The 26,486-nt window shown below is 46.0% G+C and overlaps 2 protein-coding genes and 2 pseudogenes across 5 annotated transcripts; 3 read left to right on the top strand and 1 right to left on the bottom strand.

The window, feature by feature from the left end:
• Positions 1–1,040: 1,040 nt before the first annotated feature.
• LOC133237998 (olfactory receptor 4P4-like) lies at positions 1,041–4,724 on the top strand (annotated as a pseudogene).
• A 7,295-nt stretch (positions 4,725–12,019) lies between these two features.
• LOC133238952 (5S ribosomal RNA) lies at positions 12,020–12,138 on the top strand (annotated as a pseudogene).
• Positions 12,139–13,459: 1,321 nt separating this feature from the next.
• LOC133237997 (liprin-alpha-1-like) lies at positions 13,460–23,662 on the bottom strand. Of its 4 annotated transcripts, none has more exons than XM_061400521.1 (4): positions 23,188–23,662; positions 22,403–22,554; positions 21,406–21,578; positions 13,460–14,126 (listed from the first exon to the last, which is right to left on the bottom strand). In XM_061400521.1, exons 1-4 carry the CDS (start codon positions 23,203–23,205, stop codon positions 14,083–14,085), a joined length of 387 nt encoding a protein of 128 aa, XP_061256505.1. In that variant the 5' UTR covers positions 23,206–23,662; the 3' UTR covers positions 13,460–14,082. The 4 variants fall into 4 exon arrangements, 3 of the variants coding, with proteins under 3 accessions (XP_061256505.1, XP_061256507.1, XP_061256504.1); XM_061400523.1 differs by lacking the exon at positions 13,460–14,126 and adding an exon at positions 17,900–17,982 and having other exon boundaries at positions 23,188–23,659; XM_061400520.1 differs by lacking the exon at positions 13,460–14,126 and adding an exon at positions 18,477–20,098 and having other exon boundaries at positions 23,188–23,364.
• On the top strand, positions 14,312–16,790 carry LOC133237996 (collagen alpha-1(III) chain-like). Its single transcript, XM_061400519.1, has 2 exons — positions 14,312–16,542; positions 16,733–16,790. The coding sequence occupies exon 1, from the start codon at positions 15,708–15,710 to the stop codon at positions 16,344–16,346; it is 639 nt and encodes a 212-aa protein (XP_061256503.1). The 5' UTR covers positions 14,312–15,707; the 3' UTR covers positions 16,347–16,542; positions 16,733–16,790.
• Positions 23,663–26,486: the final 2,824 nt, after the last annotated feature.

Below are 26,486 nucleotides of genomic sequence, written 5' to 3'. Positions count from 1 at the left end.
ACTATAATTACAGTCTGATAAGATGGAACTCAAATAACTTCTGAATGTTAATGTATTTTGAAAGAGGAAATAATCTTGCAAGATAAATATAGACAAACAGGAAAAGCATAGTTGTCAATATATTAACCTAGAGATGCTTCAAATATTGTTTAAGAAATATGAAAGTTTCATGGAGTATTTCACATGAAGGAATTACTTCCTCTTAAAAGTCAAAAGGGCTTCCCTGGTGGCTCAGAGGTTAAAGCATCTGCCTGCAATGCAGAAGACCTGGGTTTGATCCCTGAGTCAGAAAGATCCCCTGGAGAAGGAAATGGCAACCCACTCCAGTATTCTTGCCCGGAGAATCCCATGGATGGAGGAGCCTGGTGGTCTACAGTCCACGGGGTCGCAAAGAATCAGATACTACTGAGCAACTTAACTAACTTAAAAGTCAAAAAGGATTATGAGTCCACTCATAAAAATGATTTGTTCTTCAGTTTTATCATGAATTACCTGACTAAAGGATGATTATTTATTGTATTATTCCTTCAAAATTATAGCACATTGTTCACTTTCCAGATTTTTATTTAATTGATATTTATTTAACATTGACTCTGTGCCAGCACTGCAAATCCCACCCACACACCCTACACCAATTTTGTGATTTCATTAGAAACCACTTAATCAAGCAAATTCTATAGTTACCTCTATTTTACATCCTAAATTGGCACATTATATGTCACCCTACTTAACACTATTAAGATTATCTCTTTTTTAAAAATTCTTGATAAATATAATTCCTTGCTTCCTCACAAAATAATTTAAATTATATAAAAACTGGAACTTTGTCTAATTTATCACTGTATTCTTAGCTCTTAGAAGAATATTAGTACTAGATAGTCAAAGACTCGTATTAAATGAAAATGATTTCAGTGGGTCTCAAAATAACTTGTCTTTAAAAGGCATTGGTGCCATTTAAAGTAGATATTAGGTTTCCATTTTCTCATCAATGATTCGTTTCATTGGTTTTGTCATTTCAGATAACTCTTGAACATCAGATCATGGAAGATAGAAATAATGTTACTGAATTTATCCTCTTAGAACTTTCTATGGACAAGAAAGTCCAGATCCTCTGCTTTTTCTTTTTCTTATTCTGTTACCTGGCTATTTGGTTGGGGAATTTGATCATTGTGATTTCTATTACATGCAGTCAGCTAATCACCCAGCCCATGTACTTCTTCCTTAACTGCCTTGCACTCTCAGACCTCTTCTACACCTCCACTGTGACACCCAAACTCCTGACTGACTTACTGATGGAGAAAAAGGCCATTTCCTATAAAAACTGCATGACACAGCTTTTCACCACCCACTTCTTTGAGGGGGGATTGAGGTCTTCACCCTCACAGGGATGGCCCGTGACTGCTATGTGGCCGTCAGCAAACCTCTCCACGACGCCATCACCATGAACAGGCAAAAACGTCACTCAATTCTCATAGCGTCGTGTGCAGGGGGACTTCTTCATTCTCTTGGTCTCTTTCTTCTTGCGATTGTTTGACCTTTCTGTGGCCCCAGTGAAATAGATCACTATTTCCGTGATGCACATCTTTTGTTGAAACTAGCCTGCACTGATACTCACAAAATTGGCTTTTTTGTCATTGCCAATTCTGGCTTGATGGGACTGGTGCTCTTTGTGGTTTTGATGGCCTCCTACACTTTGATTCTGTATAATGTGTGCACATATTCTGCAGAAAGCCACCATAAAGCACTTTCCACCTGTAGTTCCCACATCACAGTCCGTGATCCTCTTTTTCACACCTGTCATCTTTGTTTACATTAGACCTGCCACAACATTACCAGAAGATAAAGTGTTTACACTCTTCTACACAATTATTGTCCCCATGCTCAACCCGCTTATCTACACACTTAGAAACATGGAGATGAAAAATTCCATAAGAAGAGTTTGGTGCAATAAAAGGTTCTGGGAAGGGAGCTTAATGATCTGAAGGTCATTCGTCTGACGCCAGTGACTGTCTTCTCATCACTCCTCTGTTGCTGATTCTGTCCTGCTAATGGGAAAATCAGTCAGAATGTGTAAAAGCCAAGCCTCCAACAACAGCTTGCCTTCAGTGGTTCCTTCTTTATTTTCCTCTCAATGTGTTTTCCTTGATTTCACTTTTCACTAATAATCCCCTTCGTTTAAAAAAAAAAAAAAAGAAAAGAAAAGAAAACTTTTTACAGAGTAAAAACACACTGAAAAATCTGGAGGGAGAGTGATCCTGCCTGTATTGAAGGCTAAACCTGGGGGAGACTTCGCTCTCAAAATACTTGGCCTCAAGGTATAACAGGTAATAATATGTTAAAAGGTAAAAGACAGTTGAAGAGTCCACCTGCTAATGCAGGAGACACAGGTTCAATCCTTGGGCCAGGAAGATCCTCTGGAGAAGGAAATGGCTACCCACTCCAGTGTTTTTGCCTGGGAAATCCCATGGAGAGAGGAATCTGGTGGGCTATAGCCCATGGGGATGCAAAAACAGCTGGACATGATTCAGCGACTAAACAACAACAAAAAAGGCAGTTATAGGAAAATAAGAACAATCACATACTGCAAACTCCTTTCAGAACTATATACCTAGCCTCGTATCCTACAACTCTAGATTTCTTTTAATCAAGTACCTAGAGATCTTTTTGTGTGTATTTGTGAACTGCGATTATTTTACTTAAGTGAAAAGAATATATAGATCTAAATACAACATAGTGTAAAGTCCAGCCTTATAGTCTACATGGCAAGTCTTACAGTCTGAAAAGCAAGTCACTGTGTGATCTGTTTGTGAAGTAACATTGTAAGTATTGGGGAAAATATATGTGTTTATATATATATATATATATATATATATATACATATACATACACATACATACAAACTCTTGCTATTTTAACTGGGTTTGACATTAAGTATACATGATCAAGGAATAAATAAACCACAACTGACTTTGCTACAAAAAAGAAGAAAATATAAATCCTTTAGTTCCTCAAAATAGATGATTTATCTCAAAGTAAAAGACTTTCACTTCGTATCTAATTTCAAGTGTAGAATAATCCTAAAATAATATTTGACAAAATATAGATCAGACTCAGTGATGGGAATATATATATATTCTGCTGCTGTGCTTAGGTGTTTCTGACTCTGTGGCCACATGGACTGTAGCCCACCAGGCTTCTCTGTCCATGGGGATTCTCCAGGCACAAATATCAGAGTGGGTTGCCATGTTCTCCTCCAGGGGATCTTCCCAAGCCAGGGACTGAACCCAGGTCTCCCATACTGCAGGCAGACTCTTTACCAACTGAGCCATCAGGGAAGCCCAAGTATACTGGAGTGGGTAGCCTATCTCTTCTCCAGGGGATTTTCCTGACCCAGGAATCAACCAGAGGTCTCCTGCATTGCAGATGGATTCTTTACCAGGTGAGCTACCAGGGAAGTCTAATGTGTATACACCCATACCTATAGGATTTTCATGATTTTCTAGTGCAAAGTATACATTTTGTTTGAAATACATTTTTAAGATTGCTGCATTTTCTTATGAAAATGTGCATAGTTTTGGATATAAAATGTAACTATTGATAGTATAGATTTGTATTCTATATAATGAGTTAAACTATATTTAATACTATAGATTTATTTTAGGTAATGGGATATTTTCTAATGTTTCTCTCTCAATGTAATATTTTTTAGAATTAATAGAAAAGATTATGAATTTTAAAGAATCATATTATTAATATGTCATAAAAATGTTGTTAACTGTTCTCCACACAAAGATAGGCCATATTAATATTTGGCTATATTATGTGCGTGTCTCCTTCAGAATTTTCCACAGTTTATTGTGATCCACACAGTCAAAGGCTATGGCATAGTCAAGAAAGCAGAAATAGAAGTTTTTTCTGGAACTCTCTTGCTTTTTCGATGATCCAGCAGATGTTGGCAATTTGATTTCTGGTTCCTCTGCCTTTTCTAAAACCAGCTTGAACATCTGGAAGTTCATGGTGCACGTATTGCTGAAGCCTGGCTTGGAGAATTTTGAGCATTACTTTACTAGCAACAAAGATCTGTCTAGTCAAAGCTATAGTTTTTCCAGCAGTCATGTATGGATGTGAGAGTTGGACTCTAAAGAAAGCTGAGGGCCGAAGAATTGATGCGTTTGAACTGTGGTGTTGGAGAAGACTCTTGAATGTCCCTTGGACTACAAGGAGATCCAACCAGTCCATCCTAAAGGAGATCAGTCCTGGGTGTTCATCGGAAGGACTGATGTTGAAGCTAAAACTCCAACACTTTGGCCACCTGATGAGAAGAGCTGACGCATTTGAAAAGACCCTGATGCTTGGAAAGGTTGAGGGGAGGAGGAGAAGGGGACAACAGAGGATGAGATGGCTGGATGGCATCACTGACTCAATGGACGTGGGTTTGGGTGGACTCCGGGAGTTGGTGATGGACAGGGAGGCCTGGTTTGCTGCAGTACATGGGGTCTCAAAGAGTCAGACACGACTGAGGGACTGAACTGAACTGAATACGTATGTGTCTTATTTTTGTACTTGCAAGATACTTTGCAAATATTATTTTCATATTTTGCTTCATATTTAAATGTAAAAAAAGAATGGTGTTTCAGAATTGTAAATAATAATCTTAAGGAGGCAAAAGTTATCAAAGTAACTGAATGAATATGTAGTAAATAATGTAAATTAACCAAATCTTACTTATTTTCCCAATTGAATTATCTCAAGTGGATCAGTTGTTTGGAGTTACATTTTCATAAAGATCATCCATTCATCTTCCCAGAGAGTTGCGAATATCTGGTAATAACTGATATTTTTCAATATCCCCATCTCTGTGTTTGCTTATAGTGTTTAATAGCCTTCCATAGAGACCTCAGTTCTGCCTTCATGTGTAAATTAAGCATAAACCATAATCCATGACCTTCAGCCACGAACTAGAGTTTAATACCAGATATTTTGGGTGAGGAATTTTTTAAAAAGATGCTTACAATATATGCCATTCTTATCTCTCTTGTTAATAAGTACAAGTACTAGGAAATAAAGAGGCCAGAATATATTGCTTCATTTCACAGAGACATCATTCATACAAATCTCTCTCTCTCGGAATGAGGCTTAAAATAAGACATTATTCTGCCTGCCTCATTCAGTCTGGATTCATGAACAGTTCAGGTTGTGGGGTGGTGGTTGCTTTTCGCTAGTAAATCACACTGTATGAGAAAACTCATATACTGATTTTAATTCCTATTGCGTGGGGATTTCTTATGTTATGTCGGTTCAGTTCAGTTCAGTCGCTCAAGCCTGTCCGACTCTTCGTGACCCCATGAATCGCAGCACGCCAGGCCTCCCTGTCCATCACCAACTCCTGGACTTCACTTAGACTCATGTCCATCGAGTCATTCATGCCATCCAGCCATCTCATCCTCTGTCGTCCCCTTCTCCTCTTGCCCCCAATCCCTCCCAGCATTGGAGTCTTTTCCAAAGAGTCAACTCTTTGCATGAGGTGGCCAAAGTACTGGAGTTTCAGCTTTAGCATCATTCCTTCCAAAGAAATCCCAGGGCTGATCTCCTTCAGAATGGACTGGTTGGATCTCCTTGCAGTCCAAGGGACTCTCAGGAGTCTTCTCCAACACCACAGTTCAAAAGCATCAATTCTTCGGTGCTCAGCCTTCTTCATGGTCCAACTCTCACATCCATACATGACTACAGGAAAAACCATAGCCTTGACTAGACGGACCTTTGTTGGCAAAGTAATGTCTCTGCTTTTGAATATGCTATCTAGGTTGTTCATAACTTTTCTTCCAAGGAGTAAGCGTCTTTTAATTTCATGGCTGCAGTCACCATCTGTAGTGATTTTGGAGCCCCCCAAAATATAGTCTGATACTGTTTCCACTATTTCCCCATCTATTTCCCATGAAGTGATGGGTGCAGATGCCGTGATCTTCGTTTTCTGCATGTCGAGCTTTAAGCCCACTTTTTCACTCTCCACTTTCACTTTCATCAAGAGGCTTTTTAGTTCCTCTTCACTTTCTGCCATAACGGTGGTGTCATCTGCATATCTGAGGTTACTGATATTATCCCGGCAATCTTGATTCCAGCTTGTGTTTCTTCCAGTCCAGCATTTCTCATGATGTACTCTGCATAGAAATTAAATAAGCAGGGTGACAATATACAGCCTTGATGTACTCCTTTTCCTATTTGGAACCAGTCTGTTTTTCCATGTCCAGTTCTAACTGTTGCTTCCTGACCTGCATACAGATTTCTCAAGAGGCAGGTCAGGGGTTCTGGTATTCCCATCTCTTTCAGAATTTTATACAGTTTATTGTGATCCATGCAGTCAAAGGCTTTGGCATAGTCAATAAAGCAGAAATAGATGTTTTTCTGGAACTCTCTTGCTTTTTCCATGATCCAGCAGATGTTGGCAATTTGATCTCTGGTTCCTCTGCCTTTTCTAAAACCAGCTTGAACATCTGGAAGTTCACGGTTCGTGTATTGCTGAAGCCTGGCTTGGAGAATTTTGAGCATTACTTTACTAGCATGTGAGATGAGTGCAATTGTGCGGTAGTTTGAGCATTCTTTGGCATTGCTTTCTTTGGGATTGGAATGAAAACTGACCTTTTCCAGTCCGGTGGCCACTGCTGAGTTTTCCAAATTTGCTGGCATATTCAGTGCAGCACTTTCACAGCATCATCTTTCAGGATTTGAAATAGCTCCTCTGGAATTCCATCACCTCACTAGCTTTGTTCATAGTGATGCTTTCTAAGGCCCACTTGACTTCACATTCCAGGATGTCTGGCTCGAGGTCAGTGATCACACCGTCGTGATTATCTGGGTCGTGAAGATCTTTTCTGTACAGTTCTTCTATGTATTCTTGCCACCTCTTCTTAATATCTGCTGCTTCTGTTAGGTCCATACCATTTCTGTCTTTTATCGAGCCCATCTTTGCATGAAATGTCCCCTTGGTATCTCTAATTTTCTTGAAGAGATCTCTAGTCTTTCCCATCCTGTTGTTTTCCTCTATTTCTTTGCATTGATCGCTGAGGAAGGCTTGCTTATCTCTCCTTGCTGTTCTTTGGAACTCTGCATTCAGATGTTTATATCTTTCCTTATCTCCTTTGCTTTTCACTTCTCTTCTTTTTACAGCTAAGTCATACAGTGACTCACTTAGTGGCTCAGTCACACACTTGAGAATGTAAGGAACAACACTTCTTGAAACAGGCAATATCGAAAACAATAGCAGTAATAGTAGAATCATAAGAAGTTAAGTCAAGAACTTCTATTAGGTGTAGCCCAGTGACATCTCCATGTCCTCTGACTTAGTTTGCTAAATGACTATAGCTTGCTGTTGATATCCTGGTTGTAGATCCTGAGCATCTGATCTTTATTCAAAGACTGGTTATTGAGATAAGCTTTAGAAACAAACTCAGAATGTCCTTTTTAACAACTTAATTCAACCTCTTAGCAATGTAACATAACCACAAGGAACTATCTAAGGAGTGAGTCTTAGTAAATACAGACCTTAATTAAAAAAACTGGCACTTAATATTCAGTGAAACATAATAGATGCCATAGGCCTGACATCAGTTAGGTGGATTTTTCTTTTAGAGCTCCCCAGTATACGTTGAGATTTCTGTATATGTCGGGAGACAGTCTTTTTATTTACCTGATAAGGCTGTTCAGAACCCAAGTGTCTCCAGTTTCTGGAGGGATGAGGCAGAGAGAAAAAAGGTATAATTTTACCCATAGGAGTAAATCACTAGATTGTTTTAAACGATCAGTAACTCGAGGAGAAGTGCTTCTTTATATCTGAAAACACAGAGTAAAAGTCAACAATATGTCAGACAAAAAGTCGTGAAAATTGTGGTCATATTTAGCAGTCTACTGCATCCCATGCAATTGATCCCTTTGTTCTGCTGTCCTTGCCCAATGACCAAGGGCATCAGTGAAAGCAATAGTCTCGAAGAGACTCATGAAGTTTTTGTGAATGTCTGTATGACCTGTCCAGCAAAGTGGGTGCCCTGATCACTGGAGATTGTGGAAAGCACCTTTTAACCATTTTTTTCTATTCTGAGATATTAATCCTGAAGCCAGGAAAGGCATTATCAAATAAAAATGAGGTTTGTCAGGGAGCCAGGAAAAGCCAAGTGGCCATCTTGGACCTCTCATAGCCCCAACTCTTTGGTTTATGGCCATTTTTAATCCATTTTAAATTCCCTGAAGACGTGTTAACTTTTGTAGAAGCAGAATGAGCTTTGTTCATATGTGCTGTAGTCTGTTCTCAAAAGCCACATTCCAAGAAAACTTTGTTCTTTTAATCAGTGAGAGAAAACCAAATTCCAGTTTGGTAACAGCTTATATTCACTGTGAAAGAATAGTTATTCACTTAGTCCTAGTAACAATAAGACTTCAAAGGCAGTTTAATGTCTTAACAAACTTGTAGCATGCACAAAACTCTTCTTTCACTTGCAACACACCTGGTTACACTTTCTGTATTCATCACTTCATTTGTGCATTTAGAGGACAGCCACCTGTATGTTTAGACTTACTTTGCTTTTCCTTAATAGAATGTAATTCCATTCCTTATTACTTTTTATTGAAAACACACATCTTACTTTTCTTCAGAAACCATGGCTTGTACTTTACATCATCATTCTGTAGATTGGTAAGGATAAATCACCCAAAGTTATCTCATTTATAAAAGTATCTTCACAATGCCTCTGTTAATTAGATCAATAAACAAACATCAATATCATGTATCAATTCAGTAATGATTATTTCCCAGATCACACAAGCCTCAAATTCATTTACTTTAATTTTCTTGAATTTAGAATTGTTTGATTTGTAAGCACTGACTTCTCTTTAGGCCAATTAATTAGAGCTCATTGAACCACTTAGCCTTTAGCAATTTTTTCCAAGGATGGAGACATACACCGAGACACACACAAATCTGGACAGACAGAAACCTCACAGTTTTCCACCTGAAATTTAAAATGTCTCTTTGTCCCTTTTATTTTCTTGGCTTGAGTTCCAGCTCATGGCTGGAGTCCCAGATAGAGTGGGCTGTGTATCTCAAGGACATGATAAGAGTTAACTCAGGTTTTTCCCCAGGCATGTTTCTGTTTCTCAGGCAGGATCAGAGCTCCCCAGAAGAGTATTTTCACAAGTGAAACTTTTAGTAATTACATGTGCAAAAAGAAACAGTTTTGCAATTTCAAAAAGATTCCATTTTACCTAGTTTTCTCCGGAGTCTAAAGAATACACATGGCCATTCAGGGTTCAAAATGTCATTTCTCCTTCATGTAGTCATAGCTTCATAGCTAAGCTTTAAACCAGAGAGTGCTCAAATTGGCTCTGATGACAGGGGTAGACTGATCGATAAGATGTCCCAGCAGGGATTCTCTCTCTGGGCAGGTGAGGTCTTCTCTTAAAGCAAAGAAACCCCATATATAAGGGATTTTTAGGCCTTGAGGATCAAAATTATCCCAGTTTTTCAAGATATTATTCAAGGGGGGTGGTTCTGGACTGTTAGGCCCCATCTGTAAGAGAGAAAAAAGCAGTGCCCAGTGCCATGGCTTTTTTTCTACCAGAGGTGTCTGCCCCTGCTCTAGACGGGGTTGGAGACTGATTTTCCACCTAAGCTTCCTTCCCTGGCCAGAGCTAACCTGTCTCTTACAGGTGAAGGTGTCCTACTCCCAACCCCCCTCGTTCTACCACCCAGGCATGGTGGAGATGCACCAGGGTTAGACCTGATGGCATCCCAGATTGATGTCCAGGTCCTCACCATTAAAACCTTGGTTTGATTTCCCTTTTATTCCGGCACCACCTGGGGTGGAACAGAGTAGTTTTCCGGATGCTTGCCGAGCCAAGACCACTAGGGGAATCACCCAACTTCTGTGTACCTGCGCACATTCCTCATAACAGTATAAGTGGCAAGTCATAAAGGGATGAACAGAAAACCCAAGACATCCTCCTGAGAGTGGCCACACGAGTCTATTTAATAACAAAGGAGGCGATGGAGGGCCCGCCTGCGAGGAAAAACTAATCCTTCATATTCATGGAGTGCCAACATCATCCTTTTTATTCCTGTCCATCAGACTGTACAAAAAGAATACCTAAGGAGTTGAGACAAGAGCCACTGGAGGGCTTCGTCTGCTCTGCTAAGAGCTAGCGTTACTAAGGGAAGAAGCCCAATGCACTTTCAATCTGCCCAAATCTGGGGTGTCCCAATCTGTGTCCTCAGGAATCTCATGCTCACCAGCAATGCCTCAATCCATATAGTCCAGAGGCATAGCCATGACAAGAACTTGCCTGTGTGTCTGTGGGATCAGGATGGTGATTTCCAGTCTGAGAGATGTCCCTGGAGCTAGAGCTCCAGCTAGCTCCCTAAAGTGCTCCTGTCTGCAGTGTCCTATAAAACTTGGAGTGGGGGCCTTGCTAGAAAAGCACAATAACAGCATGGATTGCAAGTCCCTTGAAAGTCTACAATCCGGCACACAAGGTTAATAACTTTAATTCCCCAAGCAGATATGAAATGGTCAGAGGGACCAGGAAAAGCTGACTGGGGAAAAGAAATTCAGTCCACATGCTTCTGATTTAGTAAAGTAGCTGCTGCTGCTGCTGCTAAGTTGCTTCAGTCGTGTCTGACTCTGTGAGACCCCAGAGTTGGCAGCCCACCAGGCTCCCCCGCCCCTGGGATTCTCCAAGCAAGAGTACTGTAGTGGATTGCCCTTTCCTTCTCCAATGCAGGAAAGTGAAAAGGGAAAGTGAAGTCACTCAGTCGTGTCCAACTCTTAGCGACCCCATGCACTGCAGCCTACCAGGCTCCTCCGCCCATGGGATTTTCCAGGCAAGAGTACTGGAGTGGGGTGCCATTGCCTTCTCCGTAGTAAAGTAGAGACCACAGTAAAAGAGCAAAAGAATCTCAACTCTGAGTGTTCTTACCTTGTCTTGAAGATCTTGGACAAGCCCCCAAGATGATAACCTAGCAGTCAACGGTGACCGATGCCACTGGATTCATGGTGTCTAAGAAGAAGATATTACTCTGGGGCCAAAGACAGTCTCAGTCACTCAGAGCTTTGTGTATATTTTATTTAAAGTGAAGGTGACAGAAAAAGCTTCTGACACAGACATCAGAAGGGGCTCACTAATTTAAGTGGGGCCATATATACTTCTCAACTAGCCTCTGAGAATAGACAAAAAACATCTCAAGGATGTGAGCCTTTTGCCCAGACCCTTTCCTATAACATACATCCAAAGCTCAAAAAGAGGAATGTCCTTGAACCTGAGATACTGCTCCCTACAATGCCTACTTGTCTTAGGCAAAAGAATGTGAAAAAGAAAGCAAGCTTGCCTCCTCCTTAAAGGGGCTTTAGGCTTGGACTCTTTATCAACCTGCTGGGACAGGTAAGTATACAGTTAAACTCAGAAAACTCTAATGTTGTAATGGTGGTGAGTAAAGCATTTGTATAACATACCACTGATAACTCATATAAGTATATCACTTATAAATTCAGTATGAAGGTCAAAAGATAAAATATCAAAATAATGATAACTACAAAATGAAATAATGGAACCATGTTTGAAGAATTAGATGACAGTATGATACGAAGTCAACAAACAGAGAGACGCAATGAAGAGCTACAAATTATTTTTTTTAAAGGAAACTAACATAAATTCTGGATTTGAAAACTAAAATAATTGAAATGAAAAATTGATAGGTTCAACAGCACATTTGAGATGCTAGCAGAAATAATCCATAAACTTGAAGATGAATTCATAGAAATCAATGTAAAAATAAAGAGAAAAAAATGTTGAGGGAAAATGATCTAAGGCATCCATTCATTACACCATCAAGTATGGAAGGAGAGAGACTCTCAGAAAGCAGGGAGAGAAAGGGGAGGGAGTAAAATTACTTGTAGACGGAATGGCTGACCGGCAGGTCAGAGCGAAACGGAGGTGCAGCGCAGGGCTCTTAGGGCGCCGGGCGGCAGCAGCCTCCGTCTAAGGCCATAGCACCCTGAACGCGCCCTATCTCATCTGATCTCGGAAGCTAAGCAGGGTCGGGCCTGGTTAGTACTTGGGTGGGAGACCGCCTGGGCATACTGGGTGCTGTAGGCTTTTTGCCTTCCCTCTCCTTTAGCCCCCGCCCCACGTCCCAACTCTTGGGCTCCCGCAGCCCCAGCCCCTCCTGGGGGTGGGTGGCCAGGGCACCGACTCCCGCTGCAGACCTGGGTTGCCTCCGCGCGGCCCGCGAGCCCCTCCGCATTTGGCTTCCAGGAAACCAGACGACCGTCCCGCGGGTCTCCGTCTGGGGCTCCCTTGGCGTGCCTCAGGCAATCCTGGGGGGCTGCACCAGCTCCAGCCCCAGCCCCAGCCCCAGCCCCACACACCCCCACCCCACCCACCCCATCCTCGCAGGCGAACGCCCGAGCTCGCGCGCACCCGCGCGCACACACAGATATATGTGCACAGACGGTGCATGTATCTTGTTCAGTTATACTTTTGGTGGATATATGCCTGGGAGTGGGACTGCTGAATCATATGGTACTTCTAGTTTTAGTTCCTTCAGGAACCTCCATACTCTTTTCCATAGTGGCTCTACCAACTCACATTCCTACTAACGGTGGAGGCGAGTTCCCTTTTCTCCACATCCTCTCCAGCATTTGTTATCTACAGACTTTTCCATGAGGACCATTCTGACTAATGTGAAGTGGAACCTCGTTGTAGTTTGGAGTTGAGTCTGTCCAATCATGAGTGATGTGGAGCAAGATGACCTTTTGGAAATGCAGATGCAATTCTATCACCTCCCTGCTCCAACTGCTCTTGTATTTTCCCATCATAGAGAAGATATGATCAAATCCCTTCATTGCTTGGTCCCCCCTTTCTTCTCTGATTTCTTTTCACTGGAATGCCCTCTGCACTCTTTTGGTTCCATCCCATAGGGCATTTTTCATTTCTTGAATGTACTAAGGTTCCCTTGTCACGTAGCCTTCCAAGATGCTATTTTACCTGCCTGAAATTCTTCCTGCATCTCAACCCTGGTTTACGTTGGTTCAACCTATGGATCTCAACTCAATTATTAGTCTGAAAAGCCTTCTCTGACACCCAGTTTTTGGTGAGGGAAGAGGCCCCTATAGAAGTTCTCAAAGTATCTGCCTGTTATTTAGCATTAGATTAGTCTCAGTGAAAGAAGGAACTGTGTTTCTTCTTCTCTCAGCATTCTATTTCCAGAAACATATTGCATGCCTACTAGCTCATAGTAGGTGCTCAATAATTATTCAGTGTGTGAAAGACAGAAAAGTTCTGCGAAGCCTCAACTTTTCACTTGGCTCAGCACTTTTGATCTCTTTGTATCTTTGTCGATTCAGTTCTTTTCTTTCTTCTGTTGACGTGCACACTATATTCAAGGCACGATCTAAGGCATGAAGACATATCAATAAATATAGGTTCTTGCTTTCCAGGAACTCATACATCAGATTTCTATAATTCAGGGTTTTTTTAATTAATGCTCTAGAACAATGTGAACTTTTAGTATTATCCATTTTCATTTCAAAGAAAGATCATTTTACTTACATAGCAAAGGTGGAGACCTTCCAACTTTCAGTCCAATACTTATAACTTTACCATTTCAGGCAAGTCTTGTGGTTCCTTCTGGAGGTGTGCGGCTCTTGCAGAAATGTGAAGATCTTCCATAGTCCTCAGACTTTGGTGTGATTTGGAATCATCAAGAAAGTTTCCAGGTATAGGTTCCAGACCACCACCTCAAAGAGTCAGTAGCGAATGGAGTGGATTCCAGCAATATGCATTGTTAACCAGCATCACTGGTGATTCTGTTGCTACAGACTCAATGCAGTGGGCAGGGCCTGGACTGCCCACTGGGTCTGATGTGGAATGGAAAGAAGGGCTACCCCCTCCACTGTTTCTAGCCCTGTGACTAGAAACGGTCCCCAAACAAAAATCAGACAAACAAGATTATCCCAGATCGTAGTCCATGAGATGAAGGAACTAAGCAGCTGGTTGAGATGGAGCCAAGGGGAAAGGTTGCTCTTTTTTTCTCCACCTCTACTCCTTTCTTCCTTGATGCCTTAGTGATTCATCGCGGAGATCTGAAATAAAGTTCACAAGAGTCATATTTATTGAATAAAGATTTTGCATTGAACCAACTCTAAAAAATGAAGAAAGTTTCACCTGTCACATGATTCTTTTAAAAATTCAATTGCTTTTCAACTCTGGGGTTTCTCCATTGCCTTGTTCAAGTAGCCTTAATCGTAAAAATAAAATAAAACTACATAAAGATTCAAATATACCAACAAAGGAAAGCTTCCGTTTCTTAAATCATCTTTCCACTTAGTAGAACACTAGCTCTTTTCTTTGTATTTTGACTAGGCAATTCGTTGTATTGTGGCTCAGATCGGAAGGCATCCACTTGCAGGAGACTCAGGTTTGATCCCTGGGTCGGGAAGATCCCCTGGAGAAAGAAATGGCAAACCACTCCAGTATTCTTGACTGGGAAATGCCACGGACAGAGGAGCCTGACTGGCCACAGTCCATGGGTAGCATAAAAGTTGGGCACAACTGAGCAACTAAGAACAGAAGTATTTCCAAGGACCACATCAAGAGATTTGGAACTCTTGCTTGACTCCCTCATGTTGACCATGTTGACTAGGCAGCAGATAGCAGCTGATTCATCTGTACAATTAACAAAGAATGTGTCATTCTGTTCTATACTTTTCTGTACTGTAGGAAGAGACTGTACAGAGCAGATGTCTGGACTTGTACAGGACTTTTGGTCCTTTAGAGGATTACAGTTGCACCATCAATGCTTGCCAGAGGTGGCAGGAAGGCGGCCCTGAAAGTTTGAGTCCAGACATGTCCAGTGTTTTAGGATATATCAGATGAGTAAGAATGCATTTACCCTTCACTAGGTCTCCATAGAAAGTTGCTTTGGGTTTGGAGGTACACACACACACACACACACACACACACACACACACCCTGCTGCCGAGACAGGTCAAGAGCTAGAAACCACAGGTAAGGGAGACGGAGAAAGAGGGAGAGAGAGACAGCAAGAGGACACGCAAGCTTCCCAACCCCCGGCCTCCACACCCTCCCCCCTCCACTCTGGGTATCCACCCAGCCCCAAGTCGACCCGACCCCACCCTCACCCACCGACACACTCACACACACTCTCACACACTCACCCTCTGGCCTGGGGGTGGGGGCTGGGTCTCGCCTTAGGTAGCCAGGCCAAAGGGGACCTTTGAGACCTCGGCTTCAAGGAAGTCTTGGGGTCCCCACGGGTGACCGCCAGCCCCAGGGCACTGCGTCCAGCCGGGCCTGGCCCAAAGCTGACGCCCCCTCCCTTGGGGAAGCTGCTTCTTCCGCGTGGCCTTCCTCTGAGGTGCGTCACGGGCTGTTGCAGTGTGTCTGTCTCAGATCCGATGCCATCCTCTCTCCCCTGTCTGTCTCCTGTTTGCTGTCTCTCTGTCGCTCGCTCTGTGTCTCCCTCTGTCTCTGCCTCCGTGTGTGTGTGTGCGCGCGTGCACGCGCACGCGTCTGTCTGTCTATCTGTATCTCCCTCTCACAGTCCTGGAGTCTATCTCTGAACTTTCATCTCTTTCTGCCTCTGTCTCTCCTGACACCCGGCGGCCCGTCCGTTCCTCTGGCCCCGGCCTCTCACAGGTGCTATGGCTCTGGCTGATGAGGTTGCGACGGCGGGCTGTCGACTGTCTGTGTGTCTGTCCGTGTGCCTGCCTGTCGCTCGTCTGCTCTCGCAGGAAGGTTGTGTGCTTGTCCGGCGGCGTGGGGGAAAGGTGGGGGCCTCGGTAGGGCGAAGGGGCGGGGCTGAGGCGCTCGGGTGGACTGCGCCTCCGTGGCTCCCGGTGGGTTTGGGCACCGGGCAGGTGTCGGGCAGGATGGGCGCTCAGGGCCCTGGCTGGGCTGCGCCTAGGCCCACAGGAGGCTCAGAGGCCCGAGGGCCGCGGGGGTCGGGCGGCGGCGGGGCCGAAATCCAGACACCTCCGGGCCGCGTGGCCCTGGGCAGCGAACGGGATCGAGGGAGGCCCGGCTCGCCGAGCGCGGCCGGGCCTGGAGAGGCCCAGGGTGGAGGGCGCCAAGACCTCCGCGCCCCTCAGCCCACCCCCCCAGGCCCCGTGCGCACGCACGCCTGGCATGCCGCTGGGGGTCCCGGAAGCCCTCCGGGCTGCCGAACCTGGCCAGGCGTTTGCTGGCCGCGGGGTGGCAGTGTTCGGGGGCGTGGCGGCATTGGCTGGCGGAGTCTGGTCGCGGGTCGTTCGGCTCAAGTACAGCGCGCGCCCCCATGGTGAGGTGTGGCCTGCTGGCCCGACCGGCAGGTCAGAGCGAAAGGGAGGCACAGCGCAGGGCTCTTAGGGCGCCCGGCGGCAGCCGCCTCCTTCTAAGGCCATACCACCCTGAACGCGCCTGATCTCGTCGGCTCACATTTGATGGTGGTCTTGTCATCTCCTACCTCTTTCTCGTAAAGCTGGCAGCTGAGGGAATGAGGTAAGTGTAAAATTGAATAACAATAGACTGTGTGGAATCTGTGAATGTGGAGCTCTGTGAATCCGTAGGTCTAAGGAGAGACTGGCAGCTGCCGACGTGGAGTATCTGTCCCGATGACCGCGTTTACGTCATCAAATGTGCCATTGACCGCCCCCCCCATGCACCCTTCCTCCCGCGCTCATGGGACCAGGCAGCGTGGCGGGAATGCAGGGGCTGGATTCTGCTACAGTCAGGACTTGCTCCTGATGCGGGGTGAGTACAGGCCGGCCTGGTCCTTCGGGGGCACGGAGCCCACGCCCCAGGGAGTGGAGGGTCAGTGGGTCTCTGGAGGTTAGCCTGGGAGAACCCTCACAGCAGAGAACGTGACCTTGGCGCCCCACTGCCGCCGGTGGTCAGAGCACGGCCAAGGCCCCTCGCATAGGCACGCATGGGTATCCCTCCCACAGCGGCAGTGCTGCCGGCCACGCCCTGCGTGCACGTTTCGGAGGGAACAGGGCCCAGAGCGTCAGGGTTCACGAGGCTGCCCTGCCCTGGGCCTCTCCGTACGGAGGCCAGCGTTTTCACGGAGGTGCACGGCATCTGGGGCTCGGCTGCTGCTAAGGGGCCACCCTCCCTTGCAGGCGTTGCTCTGTGGGCCTCTGGTGGGCCCAGCCCTGCTCGAGCAACTCTGAGGGCTGTCTGCTCTGTCCTGTTCACATCTCAGCTAGAAAGCTGGATTGGGCTTTTGAGTTTTTTTTTACCAGCAGCTTTTAGCTATATGTCAGAATAAAGTCAGCCACAGAGTTCTCTCCTTGATCTGCTTGGCCCTCCATGTTTCTCTGAATTCTCAAAGCAGCTGAAGCCCCAAATGGGGTGGGGGTGGGGGTGTCAGGAGGGGCAGGGGCTGGGGCACCAGCTGCCAACCCAGGACTGACTTTTCTGTGTGTGTGTTTCCAGTTTACCTGCACGAATTCTCCAGATGTTTATACAGCATCCAGTATACAACAAAGACTACATTTTGAACTCGATGGAATCTTTACTCTGTTAATACTTGTTACATAGACCCGAAGATATTACAGGGTTTTTAATTAGTGAAAAATTCATGAATACCATAGAAAAATATTTTAGAATTTAATGTTTCTGATATTTATGTAAACTTATGACTTCATTTATATAATTACTTCCTTTTTCTTGTATATTCAGGCTATGAATATCCTTTCAGATCAATTCATGTTCTGATACCTGATTTCAGTCTTTCAAATGAATGTACTGTAGTGCTTGTCTGTATAAATCCTATGAACAAACACAGGGCTTTTGTAAATGATGCATTTATTGCAATTATTCTTGTTTAATTTTTCAATGTTAAACCATGAGAGAAGTTTTCCTGCGATTGTAAAATCATCATGACACGGTGTGCTTTATTATCCTTCCAGAATGTAACCAAGCTCTCCAACAATCACTCTGAAATAAGCAAACTTAATTTCAACCAATTGTTGTTGGATGTTAACGACTGGCCTAAACTGTACTTTTCTAGCAAGAAATGCTTTTTGTCCACAGCGTGAAGTGATTTAAAAGAAATGTGAGCTTCTAATGAAATTTGGGCTGAAAGGATGCCTAGAAGAAGACTGAAAATCTCTCCTGTAACCCAGTCTCTGTGGACCCGGATCCCTCCTCTCCGGTGAGACTCTTTGGGGACCAATCGCAATGCCCTGCACCCGCTGCAGAGCCATCGAGCTGGACAGTGAAGGTGCCACTTCCCAGACAGGGTAGTGTAGCTCTGACAAAGGCCTTATTTTTATGTAAATCATCTTTTTACATGATTGTAAACATGTTTAAAGAATGGACCTAGGCGTACATTTTTAGATTGTGATGACATAGCCATTCTGGATTGTATAAGTAGCAAATGTAATTTTTACTTTTTCAGCGGCACATTAAAAAAGCCAGCAAGAGATGCGTTCAGGTCACAGTGTGATATTTATTATGCAGCTGGTATCTTGGTAGACAGAGACAGCATGTTTCTTTACATGTGGGTTCCACCTTTAATTTACTTGTACAATTCATTGTTATCATTCTATTTTCCTATTAATCTTTTGTGAACTTCCTGAATATGTGACAAAGTATGTACAGTCTACTTTTGAACTATTTTTATCATAGTATTATTTATTGCTTTCTTTCAATAAAGTACTGAAGCAAAATTTCCCAGGGCCAATAAAGAGTGCCGAGGGTAAGCTGTACTCTCACTGAGAACAGACCAGAGCTGGTAATGGGAGCCCGTGTCATCACACGGACATTCTGTTAAGAGAAACGGACGGATGCAATGGAAAGGCCAGAAGGCGGAAGCATAGGTGTCCCTAGGGGACGACCGACGGTGTGTTCATGCCCTTGGCTCCGGAGACAAGAGGCTCCATCACTTCAGCATCTGCGGGGACAGGGCCCCTCTGCTGCTGAGGTGTGGGCAGCGGGCCGAGGGTGGGAACAAAGTGCAGGTGTCGAGGCTCGCCATCGGTCACAGGTGGGGTGTCCGAGGGCAACCTTGACGGGGATCCAAATGATGCACCCTAGTCCAGCATCAGGTCCTCCCCCAGCATCAGACCCTAGTCCAGCATCAGACCCCAGTCCAGCGTCACGGCCCTAGGCCAGCATCAGGCCCTCCCCGACCCTCAAACCCTCCCCCCACCTCCAACCCTTCCCCAGTATCAGGCCCCCCACCTCCAGTATGAGGTGTGGCAGCCCTACTTGTCTGATACTCCTGAGCACACTCAGGCAGCCCCAGAGCAGCAGGACAATAGCTCTGGCAGGAGGTGCATCTTTAGGAATCACCTGCGGAGCAGCAGCAGCTGGGCTTTGTTTCAGGTCAAGGAGAGACAAAGAAAAGGCACTTGTGCAGGAGGCAGTGGAGGCTGTGGGCACGTTCCCCCAGCTCTGCTTCCTCCCCTGGGGCTTTGCTCTCCTGCTCTCTCACAGGCCCCAGGGTGGTGTCCTTCCAGATTCACGGTCTCCTTGATATCTCAAGCCCAAGTCCTGAGTTGCGTCCCAGTCAGGTGTGGCAGAGGGCTGGGAACACCCAAGCTCAAGGGCTGAAAGGATTCCAGGGGGACATCCGGGCCCCAGCAAGTGGCAGGGCAGGGGATGAGGGTGGCCACCTACAGAGGGCCCCGGAGCAGCACTGGAAGGAGAGCAGTGATGCCTTAGCTCACTCGGGGACGCTGCCCGGCCTGGCACTCAGAGATGTTACTGCCAGCAGCTCTGGGGATACAGGAAGCCTGGTGAGTGACACCACGCCACCCAGGCCGTGTGGTGGGCACTGCTGACCATGTCCTCGGTTTTCATTCTGGTTCCAACTGTCCCTCCAAGGGCTGGCGGGCTCCTCTTCTGAACGGCACAGACACTTTCTTTCTGTGGGTGAACGCATCCCTTGTTTCTGTTGGCGCTGTTGTCGCTCATCGTGTGTTTTCCTCTTTACAACCTGTGCTTGCTGCTCTTCCAGTTTAACTTAGGAGCAGCCCTTATTTTCTGCATTTCTAGTTGTCAGCATTCACTGGGGCTTTCCAGGTGGCGCTAGGGGTAAAGATCCTGCCTGCCAATGCAATAGATAATGAGAGATGTGGGTTCAATCCCTGGGTTGAGAAGATGCCCTGGAAGAGAGCATGGCAACCCACTCCAGTCTTCTTGCCTGGAGAATCCCATGGACAGAGGAGCTAGTGGGCTACAGTTCCTGGGGTCGCAGAGTCAGACACGACTGAAACAGGTGAGAACACACTCAGGTTTTACTTCAGTCGCTCAGTTGTGTCCGACTCTTGTCACTCCTTGGATTGCAGCACTCCAGGCTTTCCTGTCCTTCACTATCTCCTGGAGTTTGCTCCAACTCATGTCCATTGAATCATCAGGCCATAGAGCCATCTCATTCCTGTTTCATCCACGAGAGAGGTGGCTGGGGCTCAGCAAAGTGTCTGGTCCCACTGGCTGGGTGTGAACCTGCCCTAACCGCTCCCTAACCACGTGACTGTCACTGTGTCCTCCTCTGTAAATCGGGAGGGGGAAGCACCTGCTTGGTAAGGGGCACACACGGCATCTGGTACATAATCAATGCACCATCCATCTCAGCATTGTATTTACTACTAATAGGGACAGCATTTAATAATCTGCTCCTTTTTCTCTCTTGTCACTTAACTGTGCTCCAGACCACATCTGCTTTACTTACCCCTGTAAATCCCACACCCAGCACAAACGAGACTCAACACATTTGTGGCTGAAGAGGCAGGAACATACGCTGTCCTCAAGGAGAGGAAGCTGAGTGATATGGGGGCCTGATGATAACCCTGTGTGATGAGGGGACCCCAGGAGGACCTGTGTGGCTGTGGGGTGGGGTGGGGGGCATGAGCAGAACCCCTGATGAGCTCCTGGGGATGGGGAAGGTGGCAGGAAGGAGGGCGGGCTGTTCCTTGTGGGGTGTCCACAGATTGTACCTCACCCCTCACTGAGGAGCACTTAGGCCGTTTCCAAACACATGTCACTGTTAGGATGAAACAATCATCGCCCAGCTCCTACTCAATTTCGTAGAATATGTTTCTAGCACTGGAGTACAATCATCTGCTTTACTCATTCCATGCTCCGTTCATCCACCCATCCAGCCAGCCATCTGTTCATCCATCCACCACTCACTAATCAATCCATCCATCCACTCTTAATTCACCCATCCATCCAACCATCCACTCATTAACTCAGCCGATCATCTCAGACCCATTGAGAAGACAGACGCCTCCTCCACTCCTGCTCCCAGGAGGACCCCCAGCGTGATTGACAGGAGCCTCATGGGGACGACAGGGGAGACACAGAAGGGAGATGCCTGCAGGCCCTCCTCCCTCTGATCGGTGAAGCACCCACCTGGTCCTAACGCCTCCTTGCTGGGGTGTTCAGGCCGGCCCTTTTCCTTCTTGCGAAACAAGCGGCTGATGGAGGACTTGATGCCCTTCTTCTTTGGGGCTTTGTGCAGCGAGCCCTGGCTGCTGGTGCTGCTGCTGGGGTTATTCCCGGGGCTGTCCTGAGAGCCTGTGGAGCTTCAGGGAAAACGACCTTTAACTGGCACCCTTGTGCAAACACTCCACAAGAGCTACTGATAGAAACGGGCACCCATGCAACACCCGCGCCTCAACCTCGCAGCTGACAGTTGGAGTCTCCTTCACCAACCACACTCCACACGAGCAATGCAGGCTCGCGGCGTAAGACAACCGCACCGGGAAGCTGAGATTCTCTGCCTCGAGCTCTCCCGCAGGAGGGCTTGGCTCCAGGCCAGCTGGTGCAGAGGGCGCTCTGACCCTCCCTTAGGGTTGCTGCTCAGCAGGTGATGACGCTCCAGGAGAAGACGAGCTCCCCTGCTCTGGGTAGGTCCCCCGCCTCCCACAGGGTAACCATCCGTGGCCGTGGCAGGTCACCGTGTAGGGCTGCTGGTCAGGTGACCACACGTGCCCCCCATCGAGTGCTGCCTGGCTCAGGACGGGAGCTCAGCAAGTAGTGGTCTGAATGAGGACAGTGTCAGTCACAGGAGGGGACAGGGTCTCCTGAGAGGAGACCCCTGCAGAAAAGGGAGGGACCCTCAAGAGGGAACCCGAGAGGCACGGGCCCGTCACCGTCAGGAACGTGCCCCAGGCCAGGCAGACCTCTACCCAGAGCAGGAAGAAAGCTCCCACAGGAGTCAATCTGTAGAGATGGACGTTTTCTAAAATCACTGAGGTCACTGAGCTCTTCTTCCCCAGCACCTGAAGTTCACCACTAAACACAGGCACCGAACTCAGTGGTATTCCTTTAAAATCATCCTTGCAACTCTTTCAAGACAAGAGGCGCAGGGCTCCTGAAACTGACGATGCACACACAGGTCACTTACTTGTGGGCGTCCCTGAGGTCCTCATGGGTGGCTGTGCGCAGCGCCCCCGTGTGCAGGCGGCCCAGCTGAAGGGACCGCGGCCAGGCGAGGGTCGAGGTTTCACATTTGATGGAGGTCTTGTCATCTTCTACCTCTTCCCGTATAGCTGGCAGCTGAGGGAGTGAGGTAAGTGTCAAATTGGCTAACAATAGACTGTTCTGAAAAAGGCAATCACACAGGCTTTACATTATAACCAGAAACTTATTTGAAAATCTATTAGCTATGCTTTCCCCCAAATACAAAAAAACCCTTGTTATAGCTTAATGCCATCTTAAAGGACTGTCTTGTTCAAAAAATGCGGGGCTATGGAGCAGTGAGAGCATCTGACTGAGTGCAGAGACCCCGGACGGGAGCCTCCCTGCAGCCGGCCTCGGCCCTCCCTGGAATCCAGCGACCAGATGGCCCTGCGGGGCAGGACAGCAGAGTGATGCTGGCACCATGAATCCTGCACGGCATGAACTGCCCTGATGAAAGGACTGTGCTCATCACCAGATGCTGCTCAGAAGCACCACAGCTAGAGTACAAAACCTCTCAGCAAAGCCGTCCAGACCTTTCTGTTTGAAGGAGAAAAAGACACAGCTTGTGCCACCATCCAAGATCATTTGTAGTGATGATGCAGGTTACTGGAAGCCATGACAACAACAGAAACAGAGAAAAGGTACCTAACCCCTCCACGCGAACACCATGTGCCTGGATCGTATTTCTCGGTAACATACAGACTGGGGACTACCCACTGAAGTACTTACACACAGTTCGAGTGTCATTCGCTCACAGTGGTTTCCATAAGGCACCCCCAGGTCTTCACTAAGAGATGATCTTGTATCACCCTAGAGCAGTGGGAAGTTCAAAAGGGAGGAGATATATGGGTACCTATGGCTGATTCATGTTGAGGTTTGACAGAAAAGAAAATTCTGTAAAGCAATTATCTTTCAATTAAAAAATAAACTAATCAAAAAAAAAAAGAAGAAGAATAAGATGATCTCTCTTGGACTCCCAGCGTTTCCGCTGGTCCTGGGTGTGAGGAAAGGAAAGACAGTTTGGGGACAGATTAACCCTGCAGGGTCCAAACAGGTCTCACTGATACATTTCGGTGTGTGGTTAAACCAGGGGAGGTTTTAGGAAACATGCATGGCATGTATTGTTATAAACAATGAGTGTGTTGTTTTGACCAACTAACCTGTGCCTTTTTGGTGGGATTCTGTAAAGAATACTGATCCCGTGCAGCCCCACAGGAGCTTGGTGAGAACAAAGTAACTTAGTGCAAAATACAGCTGAACTCATTTAACAGCAACTGGATAAACTGGGCTCCCTCTGAGCTCTAACAAGAACCCTCAGACAACAGAAGGCTACAAAGGCTAGAAATTTTCCACATGGAACTGAACAGGGATCAATCTCAAATTCAAGTTAAAATAAGCATTTATAAAAATCAGAAAACAGCAATGAACAGAGCAGGGAAGTGACACACCTGGGTTGACTATGGACTCAGTGGAGACAAACACCTGCCTCAGAGTCAGGGCCCAGGCCAGCCCCTTCCCCCGGGCCTCCTCCTGAGGAAGGCCTCTGGGTCTGCGCCTGGCTGCCCTCCCCCAGGATGGGAGGTGCCCCACTGGTGCCACATGTGGCTAGGAAGGGCAGTGCCGTGTCCTCGCTGAACAGGAGGGCAAAGCAGGCCACAGAGCAGGCGAGCAGCACACCCAGGTCACCAACCCCAGGGGGACGGCGCTGCTCTGCTGTGCTCAGCAGAAGGGCTCCTGTGCACTGAGCTGCCTGAACTGGAGCACGGCCACCCCAGTCCTGCGGGAAGGCCCAGGAGTGCTCTGTCAGTGGGCTGGGAGCAGGAGAGGGACAAGGAAGGCCAGCCCTTGGGGCACTGGACTCCAACAACAGGGGCTCATCCAAGTGACCCGAGGGGAGAGGCAGAGAGCCCCCTCCTGATGCTCCCTCCATCAGGGATGCCGTGATGGACACGAGAGCCTCTGGAGGAAAGCGGGCTGGACAGCACCATGGTTAAGTGTCCAGGCTCTGATCAGACCAGTCTGCACCACGCTGCTGGGTGTGACAGCCTGGGCACGGTGCCCGGCCTCGCTAAGCCTCAGTGTCTATGTCTGCTGAATGGGGATAGCAGCAGCCTGGACCTCACCTGAGGATGAGATGACAGACTCGGAAAGCACATGCCCAGCACACAGAGTCTCCTGCACAATCCTACCCACCATCATTAAATTGGCTTCCCGCAAATCTAACATCTATGGCTCTGATTCAGTCATTTCTTACATGAAAACACTAAGCGGAAATTCCATGGTGGTCCAGAGGTTAAGACTTGGCACTTTCACTGCCGGGACACTGGTCTGATCCCTGCTTGGGGAACTAAGATCCCATAAGCTGTGCAGCATGGCCAAAAACATAAGTATAGAAATTTTTAAAAATAAGAAATAATACTATGTCTATTATAAACAAGCATGAGATGATCAGAAGGCAAACAAGTGGGAGAAAGGCAAACTGTTACAACTGTCCCAACGAATGACCTATTTCCGACAGAACCATCAGCACATTTTAAGTGGTGGGTGAGTTTCATCACTTCCATTAAAACATCAATTATTCACCAGGACATAACCACACAGTGTTCATTCACGTTAAATGATAAGGACTCTTCAATACTTCACAGAGAAACAAAGGCGTGCTACATTACTAAATAGTTTACCTTTTGACACTGCTTCCTTAAATCACTAGGCTGATAGATGCATGCAAAGAAATGAAGAGAAACCAGATTCATTGTGACTTTGCAGCTGAAATTTCAAGAATTCGTAGAGGCAAGTACAGTAAAGCAAAAATGATGGCAAACATGTAAGTGACATGAAGATTTAGAGAACATGTGACTGGAAACAGAACATTTTTTTTGCCCACAGAATTTAAATAAGCTATTCAAGATTTACTAGAGAAACAGTATAAATTATTACTCAGGAAGATACCATTCTATTACAACATCATGATTTATTAAAGCATAGCATTCTGTACAACAAAGGGTCTTAACAGGTGTCTATTCTCAGCCAAATTTCTCTACAAGTTAGTTTCTCTTAATCAAAAACATGTTATACTTTAAATTATTAACTGATGAGGAAGTTACCATAATATCTATTTTAACATTGAACAAATCTAACCACCTCCTGGACATTAATGTGAAATCCTGACATATAATTTGATTTAAAACTTCTCACAATAAATTCATTAAAGCAAGTTCCCTGTGAAAATATGTAAGAATGAAAGCTAGCATAATGGCAGGTTCAGTCTTTACATTTTATTAACCATAGAAGATACTTTCTTAACGAGTCTAATAGAGACATTAACTGTGCAAAAGCTGATGAGATTTACAGCCTTAAATACAAGCACCAACACAGAAAGGATATTGTGTCAGTTCAGTTCAGTTCAGTTCAGTTGCTCAGTCGTGTCCGACTCTTTGTGACCCCATGAATCACAGCATGCCAGGACCCCCTGTCCATCACCAAGTCTTGGAGTTCACCCAAACTCATGTCCATTGAGTTGGTGATGCCATCCAGCCATTCATCCTCTGTCGTCCCCTTCTCCTCCTTCCCCCAATTCCTCCCAGCATCAGAGTCTTTTCCAGTGCGTCAACTCTTCACTTGAGGTGGCCAAAGTGCTGGAGTTTCAGCTTTAGCATCAGTCCTTCCAATGAACACCCAGGACTGATCTCCTTTAGAATGGACTGGTTGCATCTCCTTGCAGTCCAAGGGACTCACTCTCAAGAGTCTTCTCCAACAGCACAGCTCAAAAGCTTCAATTCTTTGATGCTCAGCTTTCTTCACAGTCCAACTTTCATATCCATACATGACAACTGGAAAAACCATAGCCTTGACTAGATGGACCTTTGTGGCAAAGTAATGTCTCTGCTTTTGAATATGCTATCTATGTTGGTCATAACTTTGCTTCCAAGGAGTAAGCGCCTTTTAATTTCATGGCTGCAGTCACCATCTGCAGTGATTTTGGAGCCCCCAAAAATAAAGTCTGACACTGTTTCACCTATTTCTATGAA

This window comes from Bos javanicus, chromosome 25 (genome assembly GCF_032452875.1).
Source record: "Bos javanicus breed banteng chromosome 25, ARS-OSU_banteng_1.0, whole genome shotgun sequence".
Taxonomy (NCBI): Eukaryota; Metazoa; Chordata; class Mammalia; order Artiodactyla; family Bovidae; genus Bos; species Bos javanicus.
The sequence above is the reverse complement of the archived record's forward strand: the minus strand, read 5'-3'. Positions and strand labels throughout refer to the sequence as shown.